This window comes from Meriones unguiculatus, chromosome 12 (genome assembly GCF_030254825.1).
Source record: "Meriones unguiculatus strain TT.TT164.6M chromosome 12, Bangor_MerUng_6.1, whole genome shotgun sequence".
Taxonomy (NCBI): Eukaryota; Metazoa; Chordata; class Mammalia; order Rodentia; family Muridae; genus Meriones; species Meriones unguiculatus.
In genome coordinates, this window is record NC_083360.1 from 66,366,627 (window position 1) to 66,383,996 (window position 17,370).

General features: G+C 41.0%; 1 protein-coding gene across 4 annotated transcripts in view; it reads right to left on the reverse strand.

The window, feature by feature from the left end:
- The window catches only part of Slc24a2 (solute carrier family 24 member 2), a 238,713-nt gene that overhangs the window by 93,266 nt on the left and 128,077 nt on the right, over positions 1 to 17,370 (reverse strand). For 3 of the 4 annotated variants that reach the window (XM_060365817.1, XM_060365820.1, XM_060365818.1), the window contains exon 3: positions 16 to 54. The exons of the other annotated variant lie outside the window; for it this stretch is intronic. In XM_060365817.1, the coding sequence (XP_060221800.1) occupies positions 16 to 54 (39 nt within the window). The remainder of the gene's footprint in view (positions 1 to 15; positions 55 to 17,370) is intronic. 4 annotated transcript variants of the gene reach the window in all.

Sequence of the window (17,370 nt, forward strand, 5' to 3'; positions counted from 1 at the left end):
GCTACTGCTCCCTACCGGTAAAGATGGTTCTTCCTTGTCTCCTGCTGTAGACGACTGCATAAGAGAAAAAGGCAAAAACAAAAGACAAAGAAATAAATAACAAATTCCACACAGGATTTACATTTAATAACACTCACCAATGCAGAGACGGCTATTTCTGCCCTCATAGGAGCTGAGTCAAAGTAGGTGCACACAGTGTAAATTCCTGACAATATTAATGGTTTATTTAGGTATGTGACCCATTCCCTCGGAAAGTAAAACTTGGATGTCCAACTCTGATGTCCAGTAATAAAGAGCAGTGAAATAAACCATGGCCCAGTCATGCAGTGGAATATCACACAATCATTAAAGAAGATGAGATAAATTCACACATACTGAAATGAAAAAATATATTAAGTATAAAATATGTTTAAAACCATATTTATTACCTCACTTCATCAAAGAGAAGTCAGTAATATCTTAGCATATGTAAAGGAAAAGATTCTGCAAGACTTAGAGTCATGAATGGTTATTGTAGAGTGATAGGATTACAAGGAAATGTCACTTTCCATGTTTTGAAGGGAGTTTATATCCGCTGCCCCACATACGGTTAGTGAAATAATACCTGAAGAAGTCAGGCCACTGATTAGCACACATGGAACCCAGACAACCCACCATTTTACAGGTACTATTCTAAAAACAGAAATCTCTGTTCACGTAGGACATGTTCAGTAGAACAGAGGGTACATGATGATTGTCAGCCTGGAGAGAACATCACACAACAGGACACTGGTGCGACCCAACTGGATGGCTTTGCTACCCAATCTCAAAGGGGATTTCCTTCTGACATAGAGTGGGGGCCATTCTGGGGCTTTTCTAGTGCTTTGTGAGTCACACATGCTTAGATCACTTCCCCTCTCATTTTACCCCAACTGTGGGTGGTTACTGTAAGAACAAACCAGAACCTGACTATCCCTCCTTGCTCTCCTGTGGTCCACAGGGAGCCTACGCAGACAGGAGCCTGTGGGAATAATCACACACGTGAAGAGGAGGGGGCGTGGTGCTGTTTAAATATCTTCACTAGCTGCATGCTCTCCAGTTTTAGGTCATACCACGCACATCGTATAAGGAATGATATGCTTCCATTTCCCATATGCAATGTGTACCCGTGTGGGAAAGATGGAGAGGATCCTTTTAAGTTAAAATAGCCAGCTATGGGCCACTTATGATTGGCATGCTCAGAACCTTGGAAAATGAAAAAAATTGAATCCACAGTTTGTTCTCATGTGTGATATAACAAGATAGCTTTTAATCTTTAAAAATATTTATTTTATGTGTATGGGTGTTTTATAGGCATGTATGTCTGTGTGCCATGTGTATGCTTGGTGTCCTAAGATTTGAGTGTGGGGTCCTCTGGGACTGGAGTTATAGACAATTGCAAGTCGCAATGTGGGTGATTGGGACTGAACTGGCATCTTTTGGAAGAACAGCTCTTAACAGTTGAGCCATCTCTTTCTAGGATGGATCTTTCTGATTCATCTTTTCATTTCTATGTGTGATATATTTTTTAAGACATACAAATTTATTATTTAATAAGGTTGATATTAAATATTTCATAGACATTCAACCAAATATTTTATAATCTTTAATTTTGTTGAGATACTTTTTTTGGACCCTGGAATCAAAGCAATGTATGCGTCCTTCTGTTTGTAAACATCATTATAGGTCCATGTAGAACTTGTGTGTGTCAGATACAGATAGACAGAGAAAAAGACAGAGACAGACAGACAGACAAGTTCTGGGTTGGTGTAATTTCCCAGAACAAAACCTGCAGATATCACTAAATTTGCTATAATTTCTTTTTTTGGGATTATCTTTCTGTGGCTTCTTGAAAAATACTACAGGAAAATATCTTTGATGCCCTAGTTCCCAAGAACAAGATTGGAAATGGAAGTGGACTGGAAGTTGTCCTTTGATTTCTCTCTCTGCTCTGAAAGGCACCCCGTGAGTCCATTTCTCTAAGGCAGGTTCTTTGTTCTTCCACATCAGACAGCTCAACAAATGGCTCCACATTCTAGAGAGTAACCCTCTGGGGAAATTTCCCAGGGCAGTGAGCTCAGCCTTTGGACATACTTCGAGACTAGCTGTCAGAACACGCCTTTACAGTTAGCAAATTTATACCTTGTGGCTAAATAGGAAGCCAATAACTATGAGCCAGATTGATATCCCAGTGATACCACCGAACATGAAAGAACAGAGTGCAACTGAGGAATAATGAAGAGTGGGCTTCAGAAAAGCAAATATCCTCAGTCAAGTGTTTGATATTTCAAAGATGTATGTAATGAAATTATTTGAGAAAGAAAAATAAAATCCCAAACTACATTTTGGTCTGAATGAAATAATTTTTTTTCTTTTTTACCCCAGTGACTTCTTTTTTCTCTTACAAGCTAGAAGGACCATAAAGTAAGTAAGCTGAAGGAACAGGCCTAGCACACCGATTCCCCAAAGAACAAAGAGTATACAGTCTGGGGTCTTTCCAAAGCGTCCTACTGTTTAATGTCAACATAAGTTTTTTCTTTCAAGCGTGATTTGCAGACTTGACTAGGCATCAGGTTACAGCATATTAAATGTAGGTGACACACAAATGGCAGGGGAGTCTGTTTGGACTGACCTGCCACTTTCATGTAGTCTGTTGAGAAGTGTGACGTGTGATCAAGACTATCTCCTACCCCATGGTGATTTCCTGTGCTCACCTTACTCAGGTGCGCAATCCTGACAGCATGCTACTGATTAAGTTCAGTGGTAAAGGGGCTTTAATGACACTGAAAGAAAACAAATGACAAAGAAATTGTGTATAGCTGTATGTCATGTGTATGGCTGACTTTGGTGTCAGAGATTTATTTTCGGGGCTATCGAACCCCTTAGGAGTTTATTGTATTGGATGTTAAAGATGACTAATAAGACTTCAATTTTTTTTTTTCAATACAGGGCTTCTCTGTGTAGCCTTGGCTGTCCTGGATTCACTTTTATAGACCAAGTTGGCCTCGAACTCACAGAGATCCTCCTGCCTCTGCCTCCCAGAGTGCTGGGATCACAGGCCTGTGCCACCATGCGTGCCCGCAATCTCGGCATTCTTATTGTGGATTTTTTTTTAATCTAAATTTTAACACAATCCATTGTCTCTTGATAATATATATCAATATCATCAACTTGGACTGCACTAATTTGAAAGCCCCATTTTTGAGGTCAGTTCAAAGACTGTGCCACATACAGGTGAGAACTGGGTAGCCAGTCTGCAGCACACAAGGTAGTTCTCCAGCTTATTTAGGAGGCTACGAAAAGGACACTCTGAAGTTTCTTAGGCCAAAGCAGGACCCTCTCTCCTAACCAGGCCAGGGCGTTAGAAAGAATTCTGCAATTAAATATTTTCTTTAATATAAATGGGCCCTTCCGTCATTATTTCGCATTAGTCCTTTGGTGGCTGCCTTGAACTTTAGCAAATTGGATGATGCAGTATCCGATGTCTTCCTTAGAAAAAATGCTTCTTGTGCATGGGATTATTATTATTATTATTATTATTATTATTATTATTATTATTAATTCACTTTGTATTCCAGTTGTAGTCCGCTCCCTCCTCTCTTCCCAGTTCCACTCTCCCTCTCTCTTCCTCCCCTGTCCGTCTCCCCTAGTCCACTGATAGGGGGCATCCTCCTCTCCTATATCTGATCCTAGCCTATCATGTCTTATTAGTTCTGCCTGGATCTCTTCCTCTGTGGGCTGGCTAGGTCACTGTGCCAGGGGAAAATGATCAAAGAACAGGCAACCATGTTCATCTTAGAGACTGCCCCTACTCCCTTTACTAGGGAACCCACCTGGAGACTATCTGCCTATGGGCTACATCTAACAGGGGGTCTAGGTCCTCTCTATACATGGTCCTTGGTTGAGCCATCAGTCTCTGAAGACCCTTCTGGGACCAGAATTGTTGGCTTTTTTAGTCTCTCTGTGGAGGTCCTGTCCCCTCTAGGTATTTCTATCTTCCCCTTCTTCCACAATACTCTCTGCCCTCTGTCTAAAGTTTGGCTGTGAGTCTCCCCATACTGCTTTTATTCCATGCTGGGTGGAGTCTTTCAGAGGGCATCTGTAGTAGGCTCCCATCCTGTTCCTCCTCTTCTACTGCTTCCATTAGTTACTTATAATTGTTTTGAAGGTGCTCTGATCCCAGAGAAGAAAACCTATACCCCATTTGGAAAAGTTTTAGATAGAAATTCCCCTCAAGTCTTTGGTGCATCTCCTTTTTCAGCTGGCCCTAGGAAGTCATTGGCTGGAAAATGGCTTCACTGTAAGGCATATGCAGTTTTGATGTAACTCGGTATACAGCTTTACCGCTCCCCCACTCTTTTCCTGGCATGTGAAAATGAAGCAAATGTTGCCTAGTCTAGCTGCTTTGAACCACACAGTGAGATATACCTGTGATTCACTCAGGCTTGCAATTACCTGCACATTATACAACCAAGTAGGTCACCACAAAAGCTTCATATGTCAACAGACAAGTCTTAAAAATGAGAGGTGGTTTTCCCAGCCAGTGACTAGGCACAGGATATCAAGGAGACATAGGAACTTTCTGAATGATGCACCAACAATTATTAACTTCTATTTCCAAAACTGTCTACCAAGCCCGAAATATTCCAAAAGAACAGGCGGCACTTAATAAAGGACATCTAGACAAACTTAAAGGTCTTTTTTTTTTTGTCATAAATGTGACCCAAGCCATATAGTCTAGTAATTAAAATGTGACTCTAATATTTAACTGACATTAATTTTAACATCCTAGGATTGAGAAGGCTCACCAAGAGGAGGTTTGACTGACTGACATTCATTAAAAATGGTGTATCCTTTTTCTGTCAATGTACTTTTCTGTTATAAAAACACAGTTAGATTACCTTTCCTGGATAAAGATGAATAAACCTCAAAGCCTATTGGGAAGATGAGGTAACAGGTGCAAGACCTTAAACTTAAAATTAGGAAAGAAAGACGTCCCACCCCTCTAGACAGAAACCCATTTCCTGTTCTACCAAGCACCAGCATATTCCTCAAGACACAGCACAGGGGAAGTTAAGTAACCGTTTAGCAAAAGAAAAAAAAAAAAGATGAAAAGATCCAGATCACTTTGGACTGTGTACTCATACCAATCCTTCCAGGAAGTAAGATTTTTTTTTTTTAAATGTGTGGCTGAAACTGGTAGCCAAGGATGATGGAATATCCCTGTCACAGTTCTGCTTTACAGAGACATTACATGGGAGGAAGGCTCGAAATGATCCAAGTAAGAAACGTTATCAAAGAAGCTTATGTTCCATAAGGAAAGCCTTTTGATCGTCTGTCTGGATAGATCATCTCCATCATCACGAAATATGTGGAGGAGCAGAAAGAGATCTGAAAATAGATAAGGCCTGAATGGAGGGAGCAGAAGATAAACTGAACAGTTAAAGAACATCATTTTTTTTTTCTCATTGGACAAGAGAATAAGTCAAGTCTGCTGAGAAGTGGCTATCACATGGAATTCAGGGCCAGTGTTGGTGTTTGTGTTTTTTTGGCTTTTTCTCAGCTGTAGGACCTTGAGGAAGTGACCTAATTGCTCTATGATTTAGCTCCTTCAACTGTGAAATGGGGTAAGAATACAGAGCTGTGACAAGACAAGGGATAACAGCTTCAAGTAGTTCAAGGCCGTGAATTAGACTTGGAAGCAGGGTGGCTTCTATGGGAAGCAGGCATGTTCATTGATGAGGGTGGAGGATGGTGACTTAAGTAGGAATCTAGGGCAGGACAGACCACTTAGCCGTGTCCTAGCTTGGTGTCTGTGGAAGCAAATGACACAACTAATTCTATTTTCTTGACTTGGCTCCTGACCTCATCCCTATATCTTCTGAAGGTCATAGCAGGTGAGATCAGCAGCTCATATTTTTTATGCCCAAGGCTCTCAGGAGGTGGAAGACTGAGAGAAGATAGAATGCAGACCAGAGGCCACAGAATCTCAAAATTTGATCATTCTCTGATGTCTTCCCATAGGTAAGGCTATTGTATAATTCAAAGGCTGATTTCTGTATCCCCCATATCTGTTTGCAATCTTTGTTCTGAGAATTTTCTGTCTCAATGTTGGGTAAACATTGTTCCCCTGATATGCCAATAAAGCGGCTTCCAGCCAATCACTGAGCAGGGGAGAGAATAGGTCTGGACTTCCAGCCATCCAGGGGAGGGGGAGTTAGGAAAGGAAACAGGTGAATCAGCTACAGGCAGAGAGATGTCCACGGACCAGGAGAGAGAGCTCATCAAAGAAGCTATAAAGTGCAAGTATCTCTGGGATGCACGCTAGGAGAAAGCCAGATTAGCTCAGAGGGTTAAGAACAGAGTTGAAACTGCTCAGTTCTTGTGCTGTGAAGCTTGTTTAAATAATATAATAGAGTCTCAATTATTTGTGAGATAGCCATGTTAAGAGAGAAACAGAGAAGCACAGTTTTATAAAAATAACTTTAACACTTTCTCCAGTAGAATGCTGCTCACACAGGTGGAAAAGGAAGTATAGGACCAGAAAGCTGTGGGCCCATCTTGAATTTAGGCTCTGAAGGAGCATTTTCTTCTCTGGCTAGATTCTCCGTTAGAGGTTCCCACAAGCAGGAAGCTATTCTGTACACAGATGACTCATGAGACTGTCTGGTACAGGCAAACATGGGAGTGCTGGCTGTCTCTTAAAAGCCATGATTTGGCTAAAGAGGAAAATAAAATCCCATCACAACTTAGAAAGAAGCTTACTGTGCAAGGGGCAGACCGTTATTCTAGAGGTGAGAAGAGGCATTGCTTGGACTAGACTACGATCATTAGGAAATGTAATTTGGGAATGATCAGTAAGTAAGGCAGACACCAGGGTAATGCTGGGATACAGGCCTGGACTATTATCAACAAATGTATAAATTGTTTATGATTAATGTTGCAAACTGTTGATCATACATGATTATCAGAAGCACTTAACAATTATGGACATTGACTCTTGAAAATCCACACTTCCTTCTATATACCTGTTACCTATCAGTTATATCTATCTATCTATCTATCTATCTATCTATCTATCTATCATCTATATATCAATTATCTATCATCTATATATCAATATATCAATTATCTATCTATCATCTATATATCAACAATTATCTATCTATCATCTATATATCAATTATCTATCATCTATATATCAATATATCAATTATCTATCTGTCATCTATATATCAACATCTATCTATCATCTATATATCAATTATCTATCTATCATCTATATATCAATTATCTATCTATCATCTATATATCAATTATCTATCTATCATCTATATATCAATATCCATCTATGTATCTATGTATCTATGTATCTATCTATCTATCTATCTATCTATCTATCTATCTATCATACTTCTATCCTATTGTATATCCTTATGTATCATATATCCATTACTATCAACCATTAAGTAAACATAGACTGACTTCTTTACTCAATTAGTAATAATTATTGTTGTGTATGTTCACACATCACAGCTTAAGTGTGGAGGTGTGGAAGATGACTTGTACAAGTTTGTTTTTTAACTTTGTCCCTGGGGACTGAAGTCAAGCCATCAAGCTTGGTGTAAGTATCTTTACCTGATGAACCATCTGGCTGACTCTCTTTTTTTTAAACATTTTTTGTTTTTAATTTTTTCTCATAATTTTTAATTTTTTTATATTAACTGAAGTTTATTCACTTTGTATCACAGCTGTAGCTCCCTCTCCCAATCCCATCTTCCCTCTCTCATCTCTTCCCATGCCCCTCTCCAAGTCCACTGATAGGGGAGGTCCTCTTCCCCTTCCCTCTGACCCTAGCCTATCAGGTCTCATCAAAACTGGCTGCATTGTTTTCCTCTTGGTATGGTAAGGCTGCTCCCTGCTCAGGGGGAGGAGATCAAAGAGCCAGCCACTGAGTTCATGTCAGAGACAGTCCCTGTTCCCCTTACTAGGGAACCCACAAATGGTGCTGGTCTAACTGGACGTCTACATGTAGAAACATGCAAATAGATCCATATTTATCATTCTGCACAAAACTAAAGTCCAAGTGACTCTCTTTCTTGAAAGATGAAAATAGAAGCCATCCTAATATTTTCTTCTTGCTTTCCAAATAGTCATCTTGTACACACTCCACCAATCTTTAAATAGGACTTCTTTAAATACCTTTAGCAGAACTGACAAGCTATAGTGGGTGCATCAAGACCCAGCTCCTCCACAGAGCCTCCCAAATACCAGAAGTTGTAAGATCTTTGTGAACAGAATTCACGTCTGTGCTTTCCACGGTCTCTGACTGTGGCAACTTAAAACGCAACCAGGTGGCATGCTTGAGCGAATCGCTCAGGTGCAACAGGAGCTGTGAGCTTCTGTGTCAGCAAGAGAAGCTCCCCGGCTGCCGGTGACACCGCCGAAATTAATAGTCATGGTGATTATTTAGGCCCACTTCTTCAATGACTACTTAATCTTTCTTATTAAGTAGGTACATGGAAGACAGTTATCTGTGCTTTACAAATGGAGAGTGAGAGGCAGGAAGGGCCTCGGGCTGTTTCTGTGCTCAGGATATGCGGCACCAATGCCAAGTCATTTAATTTAGGAATTAACAGTCCATCTACTACTGCTGTCTCTTGCCTTCTGCTGAAAAATCCAGATGCTGCTAATTTACTTTATTGTATTGTTTGAGCAATTCTCATAATTGCTAATGAACAATTTTGATATGCCAACCAAATGCAGTCTGTTAGTATTGGTCTGGTATAAAACAGGCACATGGGTCTTGTCTAGTTAGGAACCCAAAACACAGTCATACATTGTCTCCATTGCTCTACTTTATCCATTTGTAGTGCTGAAGATAAAACTCAAGGTCTCACATGTGCTTGACAAGAATTCTACCACTGAGCTGGACCCCTGACTTCCTTCATTTTAAGAGTTTCCAAGAGGCTGTGTGTGTGTGTGTGTGTGTGTGTGTATGTGTGTTTACAGATGGTGCATACATGTAGCTGTATGACTAGAACTTCACACAAGGCGCCTTCTATTATCATTCCCAATCTCATTAGTTCAACTAGATTAGCTGGCCAGGGAGCTTTTCAGGGTTCCGTTTGTTCCCACATCCCCAGAGCTGGGGTTCATGCTACTACCATCTTTATTTTTCATATGGGCGCTAGGGATCTGAACTCAGGTCTTCATGCTTGGGCAGCAACCACTTTACTGACTGAGCCCTCTCCCCTGCCCTGATTTCTTCTAAAAGTCCAGTAAATGCTAGTGATGGACAAAAATTATGTTACTCAAATTAGGCACTCTTCAGTGAACACAGGTATTATTTATGGAAAGTACAGTCTATGCCAAATGTATATGAAATACCTTACCAAATCTTTAAAAAACAATAAGTGATATAATCATGTCGATCCCCTTTACTAGAAAAAGATCCCAAGACTGGGTGGTTTATCCAAATTCCCATGGCCAGTGCAAGGCACAACTGTGATCTGGAGCGTTCTTGAGCGTTATTAAACAAGAAAGTAGAATTTTCCTTACAGTAACCCGTGAAGAAAGTGGCAAGCAGCAGAACTCCAAATGCAGTGAAGATATTAAGAACTGTTTATGAACTTGGACTTCTAATGGAAGCCAGATGATGCCAAGTTAATTGTTGGGAATTTAGGGTGACAGGTTTTATTGGTATTCATTACATACACATTTGTTTTGCTGGGAATTGTGAGCGAGTGCTCTGGAGTAGAGAAAGTATAGAATAATTTTCTTGTCATTTTTTTTTTCTCCTCTAGAATTATAATCTAGACTTCCTCACAACTGTCACAGTGTTTTTAAAATGTAATTTCTGTCTCTGGCAGGTCATGGAGGCACTTTATGTGACCTTCACAATGTAACAAGTGCAAGCGTGTTTCTTCGTAATCAAGTCGACTTGCATTAGGACTCAGTAACTCAGAAATAGGTAGGAAGAGGGGCTGTCTGGCCGGCTCGCTCACCCTACAGCCAGAACCAGAGCGTGCTCTGTATATTGTTCATTTAGGAGCACATGGGTGTCTAATCTTCAATGAATTTCTGGGACTCCGAAGACTAGTGCTGTTCCTATGTAAAAAGCTATGAAATAAGCTCAGAAAACGAAGTAATTAGCCTTAATGTTTGAAGCACCACTAGAGACTATGAGTATCAAGATATGAATAAAGAAAACTATTTATTCATTCAACACTATCTATTTGGCAATATTTATCGCACTCTTAATACCATGCCAGGCTGCTTTGCAGGCTCTAGGATTTTTAGGTGTGACAAAAACTGACAAGAGTCTCTGCTCTTACGGACCTCACGCCAGAACATGTTATAAAATGAAAGAGAAAGGGTGGGTAGTAGTTGCAGAGCTTAAAATTAAGGTATATTTGCAGATATGCCAAGCAGGTTACATAGAATCTAACCACCATGTCTGTAATTGTACTTTGCGACTGATCTTTAATCCTGGACTTAACACTTACTCTCATTTGGGGAGATGTTGGTAAAGACAATTAAATATGAAGAACACGACTTTGCCTATGGAGGTATAAAAGTCATTGTACAGCAAGATTCATGGATTAAAAGGAACCAGATGCCTAAAGCACTGATATAAGTGAAACTGAAAACATTTCAAGTGTCACTTAACTTTTCATATCAGTGTTAGCAAAGTTCCTTGCTAACATTTTTTAGAAACAAAAGACTACAGGGAAAGCTGTGCACTGCAGTTAGTTAGTGTATGCAGTATAGAACTTTTCATAGAGACTTAGTAAGGCCAGGTGTTCATCCTTCACACATTAAACTCTCCATCCTACAGATGCTGCTTGCGCCATGCCCACCCCTGGTTCCCGTGGCACGATACAATGTCCACAAGTGCAGCCAAATTAGAGACACCCTGGATTTCAGTTTAGGGATTTCCAGAAATCAAAGAAATACAACGCAGTCCAATTTGAATGCTTAATTGTAGTGAAAATTTTGGTTTCTTAAAAAAGCCCAGTTATGTCACGTGAATGCGTTTTTGCTTCACTCTCAGGTGTGGGATAGGAGGCGGCTTCAGATTGTCCACAGCCACGAACCATGGTTTGTCTTCTGCTCTGGCAGGGGTGTGATTTTGCCAGCTGCAGACAGTTTATGTTTGGAATTCTGGAGGCTCTTGAGAGGGCATACACTCAAGAGCCTCTGAGAGCGCCTCTGGTGGCTGTTCCCCTGATTCCCCACTGCTGCCTGTCCCTGCCCCTGCAGGTTCCTGCTGCTGTTTTTGTTATTGCTGGATTGCTGCTTGCTGTTATTCTGATGATGAAGATGGATATTGTCTCAAGGAACTCAATACCCCTAACCAGCAGAAAGTAGTCCGAAGAGGTCCACATCCCTTTCCCCCTCTAATCTTTCTCACATACCTAGTGTTGGGGGGTTCAGAAGGGATTGGGATGGAGAAGTGTGGTAGATATAAAGACCCAGTAAAGTAGCCAAAAAGCCTGGCTACACTTCATAACAGCAGTGTTAACAAAAACACATGCTGGAGAAAACAACGAAAGGCACAAATACCAGGCAGAACCGGTGGCACCTTTTTTTTTTGATATAATTTTTTTATTTTTTTATATTAATTACAGTTTATTTACTTTGTGTCCCAGCTGTAGCCCCCTCCCTCATTCCCTCCCAGCCCCACCCTCTGTCTCTCATCTCCTCCTTGCCCCTTCCATCCCCTCCTCCCCTTCCATCTGACCCTAGCTTATCAGGTCTCATCAGGCAGGACTGGCTGCAATGTCCTCCTCTGTGGCCTAGCAAGGCTGCTATCCCACTGCGGTGGGGGGGGTTGGGGAGGTCAAGGAGCTAGCCATAGAGTTCATGCCAGAGAACAGTCCCTGTTGCCCTTACTAGGGAAGCCACTTGAGTCTCCAACCAGGGACCATGTATGGATATAACCTAGAACCCCTGATCGGATGTATCCCATGGCAGCTCAGTATCCAGTGGCACCTTTTGATCTGCTCTTTTGTTTGTGGTTGAGGCCAGGAGGCAGCTAAAGCCATTTCCACCACAGCTGTGAACGGAAGTGAGACACAAGCATGTGGTGTTTTCCAGTATGCCATTCACCCTGGGCTTACTGTCTCCTCTCTAGTGTGTTCTGCAGTGTTTATCTCATCTCTCTTTTCCATCATGGACCATCCTTTTGACAGCACACCTCATTTTTATTTTACTTTATCTCTCAGAATATGATGCAGTGGTGTTAGAGGCTCAGTAAATGCATGCTCAATAACAGATAACATCACCATCACCGAGCCACATGCTCATCTATGATAACTAGTGGGCTGACATGAAGCCCATGGACTTATCTTCCTGGGGTCTGTGCATTGCATAAAATATGTCTATCCTGTATTATACAAATAAAACCCGCTTATAAGTGAGCATATACCATGTGTGTCTTTATGGGGTCATACCTCACAGAGGATGATCTTTTCAAGTTTACCCATTTGCCTGCAAATTTCATGATTTCCTTGTTTTTAATGGCTGAGTAGTATTCCATTGGGTAAATGTATTACAGCTTCTTTATCCATTCTTCAGTTGAGGGACATCTGCGTTGTTTCCAGTGTCTGGAAATTATGAATAAAGCTGCAATGAACATGGTTGAGCAAACGTCCTTGTTGTACGGTGGAGCATCCTTTGGATATATGCCAAGGAGTAGTGTAGCAGGGTCTTGAGGAATGGCTATTCCCAGTTTTCTGAGAAAGTGCCAGATTGATTTCCAAAGTGGTTGTACAAGTTTGTACTCACACCAGCAATGGAGAAGCATTTCCCTTTCTCCACAACTTCGCCAGCATGTTTTGTCACTTGAGTTTCTGACAAGTTTAAGATGGAAACTCAGAGTCATTTTGATTTGCATTTCCCTGATGACTAAGGACATTGAGCATTTCTTTAAGTGTTTCTCCAACATTTGAGATTTCTTTATTGAGAATTCTCTGTTTAGCTCTGTATCTCATGTTTTAATTGGATTATTTGGGGTTTTTTTGGTGTTTAATTTTTTGAGTTCTTTACATAGTCTGTATATTAGGCCTTTGTCATATGTAGGGTTGGTGAGGATCTTTTCACAATGTTTAGACTGCTATTTCATTCTATTGACATTGAAGCTTTTCATTTCAAAAGCTTTTTGAATTTTTTTTCATAAGCTTTTCAGTTTCAAGAGGTCCCATTTATTAATTGTAGATCTTAGGGCCTGAGCTGTTGGTGTTCTGTTCAGGAAGTTGTCTCTTGTGCCAATGACTTCAAGGTTCTTACCCACTTTCTCTTCTAGCAGATTTAGTGTATCTGGTTTTATGTTGAGGTTTTTGATCCACTTGGACTTCCTGTTCATTTTTGAAACAAATTTCAAACAAATCTTTGCATAAACATAAATTTTATCTGGGATTTATGCTAAGCATACAATTTCTGGGTATTATTATAAGACCACTTTTAGTTTTAAGAGGATCATTACACTATTTTCCATAGTTGCTAGCTGTATCATTTTACAGTGTCACCAGCAATGATCAGGGTTTTCTTCATTCTGGCCAGCATTGCGTATTATCATTATTTTTTTTTTAGATAGTTATTTGTGGTATTACTCTGGCTTTCTTGAATGGTTTTTATGAAGAACATCTTTTCATATGCTTATTTGTCAACTGTAGATTCTTTTCATTGAACTGTTTGTGCACATCCTTCGCCTGCCCTCTACCTGGATTGTTTATTTCTTTTAGTGTTATATTTTGCAAATTATATGTATACTATCTGTAAACTTTGTCAGATTTGAAGAATATTTCTCCTATTCTGTAAATTGTCCTATTAGACTCTATTTTTAAAAAGATTTATTGACTTATTATTTATACAGCATTCTGCCTGCATGTGTGCCTCTGCACAAGAAGAGAGCACCAGATCTCATTATAGATGGTTGTGAGCCACCATGTGGTTGCTAGGAATTGAACTCAGGACCCTGTGGTTGCTAGGAATTGAACTCAGGACCTTTAGGAAGAATAGCTAGTGCTCTTAACCTCTGAGCCATCTCTCCAGACCCCTGTTAGACTCTAAATCAAGTTTTTCTTGTGTCAAAACAAATTTGTGATATCAAATTTTCCTTGTGTGATTTTTAGATGGTCTGTCTTTTTCTTTTTTGGAGATGGATGCTCAACTGTTATTATGCATGTTCAGTTTTGTGTTTGTGTAGGTGCAGGTACATGTGTGTTAGGGTGTGTGTGTGTAGGCCAGAGGACAACTCTTGGGCGTTGGTTCTCCCTTGCTACTCTGTGGGGTCTGGGAATGAAACTCAGATCATCAGGTCTGCGTGGGAGTGCCTCTATCTACAAAGCTCTCACACATTCTAGAGAGGAAGGTGAGTGTGGTTAACAGACTCACCCTCAGATTATAAAGGTAGTATGTGTGGGCTGGAATTAGAAAAACACGAAGTCTGAATTTAAACCGTCTGCTTCTCCTCCCCTCATGTGTCTGCCCTGCTTGACAGGAGTGCTGAGGACTGAGTCTACAGCCTCCTGAGTGCCGGGTAAGCACAATGACGCCTACTCTTAATGACCAGATTCTCTGGGTCTGTCACTCTCTTTGCATTCCCCAAGTAGACATAAAACACACTCTGAATCTACCTTCCTGGCATTATAGTAAAATGTAGTTAGAAAGCATAACCCCTGATCTTCACAGGAATATTTGAGGAAACCCAGAGCTTTAGTCATTGATTTTGCTTTGAACAAAACGTACAGGGTTTAAAAAACAAACTTTATTATTTTCAATGACATAAATCGTTCTAATCTTATAAGATGGGATTTATCCTTATAAAGTATAAAAGGAAAACCAGCGATGAAGTTGATGTTTGACACTAGGATAGCATTTCATATTTGCTGAAAATGTTGAAGGTTTAGCCTTGAAAAAAAAATCTGGTTCCAGGCAGTGGCTTCTGTCTCCCAGGGCCTGTCTTATCTGTTATCTGTCAATAGAACAACGGAAATTGTGTGCAATTGAAAACAGACGTAGCCCGGCAGGAACAGAAATGGAAAGATGTGTTCTGGAAGGCCTTCCTGCCTTACTGTCACAAGTAGCCAAGAACTGACCAGTATTACATCAGCAGTGTCTTCGCGGTCAGAGAGTCAGCACTATTTCAGTTCTGGAATTAAAAATCCAGGCTGGAAGAAAATGACGCAAAAATCTCCTAATGACTGGTGGTCTCAAGCCTCGGCTCACCCGTGGTGGATCTTTAAGGTGGTTTCAGGAGCTTGGAGGAGCGGCGTTCACACGCAGGTGCTTCCTGCTCAGGCAGAACCTCACGGGCTGAGAATAACCATCAGGCTGGGTGGAATCAGCCGTTTAGCCAGTGGTAGCAGTGCTGGATGTCTCTGGACAGGACTCCAGTAAGCCGTAAACAATACACTGGTGCTGTGGGCTGATCAAGGAGATCCAGTCCCAAAGCAAAGGCTGTACTAGTGTCGACACTTCTCTCCAGATTATGTGTCTTCGGTCATTTTTTAAAAATTTTATAATGAGAAATGCCAATCCAAGGAAAATTTCAGAATAGCCATGTTTGGGCCCCTTTAGCAAAATCACTGTTATTTTCTGTACCTGTTTTATTAACATGGGCATTATTTTTTTTTTCCTGAAGAAGTTAAAGCAAATGATAGATATCATAATATCTTTAGCCCGGAACATTTCACAGGTTTGTGTGAGGGGTGTATGCATGTATGGTAATGAGGTGTGTGGGGGGCACAACCTAATGGTGGTGCTGTTTATTTCTTGCCAACACTGTCAGTTTTGTCTCATACTTCTGTCCCGTCTAGTTACATAACAAGGAACAACACCACTTGTTAAGGCTTCTTTCTTTCCCGGTTTTTATACTTCCTCATGAGAACAGATAGTCAAACGCCACTTAATCCATTAAAAAGTTTGCTTTGACATAAGCACTCTGTTTTAGAAGGGTTTAAAAATTTTTTTTATTACAATTTATTCACTTTGTATCCCAGCTGTAGCCCCCTACCTCATTCCCTCCCAATCCCACCCTGCCTCCCTCAGGCCCCTCTCCAAGTCCACTGATAGGGGAGGTCTTCCTCCCCTTCCATCTGACCCTAGCTTATTAGAAGGTTTTAAAATTGCATTTACTTTATTGTGTGTGTATGTTGATGGGCCTGCCCTTGCCATGGTGCATGTGTGTAGGTCAGAGGTAACCTTGCAGGAAGTTGGTTCTTTCCTTCAACCCTGTGGGTCTTGGAGCTCAAACTTGGGTCCTCAGGCTTAGCAGCCAGAGCCTTTACCCACCGAGTCATCGGTTGGTTTGACATAAGTACAGTTTTACTGACCAATGTTTGGTATTTACTTACTGCTGAATAATACTATTCCCAAAGTTATATATATAAACATTATATCCTTCCATGACTTTTTTTTTTTTTTTTTTTTAAACAGGAAAGGAGCTAGTTTGTTACAAGGGACATAGAGGCCTGGAAATGTGTAACGCCTTGCCTGTGACTTGCCTCTAAGGGCAAGAATAGAAAGAGGCCACTGCTCTATATTCTAAATCTGGGGAAAAGAGGATTGTGGAAGTTTTAGCCTGGCTAAGCGTTGAGTGCATATGAATTTTCAGGGGACAGAAGAACGAATGTACAAAGCTTGCAACAGATTCTAAAAACTGTCCAGACCAACCCCTCAAAGGCTAAAAATCATGAGCTTGATGGTTTCAAAATACTTGTCCTTTGGAGGCCGGAAGATATACTTCCAGAGGTCACAAGGGATCACTGCTCATCGAAGCTTGGAAAGGACCCTGCCAGCCCATGGGATCTGGCTGAGGTGAGGGAGAGCAGAAGGCAGCATGGAGCATTCTACACACAGTCAAGTTCTCAATTAGTTCACACTCTTCAGGAAAAACCTGGAATGTCGCTGCAGATGGTCTTACTCTCTTCAGTGGGCACAGACTGGGCAGGCTGCCATGGTCTGCTCTGGGCATCCGCCACCTCTCGGGACTCTGTTCTAGCTGCTGCCTCTCGGCAGGCACTAGCAGCTTTGAGGGCAGTTCACATGTGGTTGCACTGGGCTTTGAAGACACACAAGAGGGAAGGCAGACTCCCTAAACAGCCAAGAAAACCCAAAACACAAGAAAAAACTGAAGGCCTCCCTTTTCACTTATCCCTCCTCATCGGTACCAAAGGGACTAAAACAAGGATTTAGAGAAACACCAAGCATCATGTTAGGGTTTTCCCCTGGCTTTAAAGGAATTAGTACTTTCCCTAGAATCTCTTTTTGAGAGTTAGAAGGAAGTGAAGCTCAAAATGATGAAGTACCAGGACTGGGTTAAGGCCAGCCAGTGACTCAGCAGAT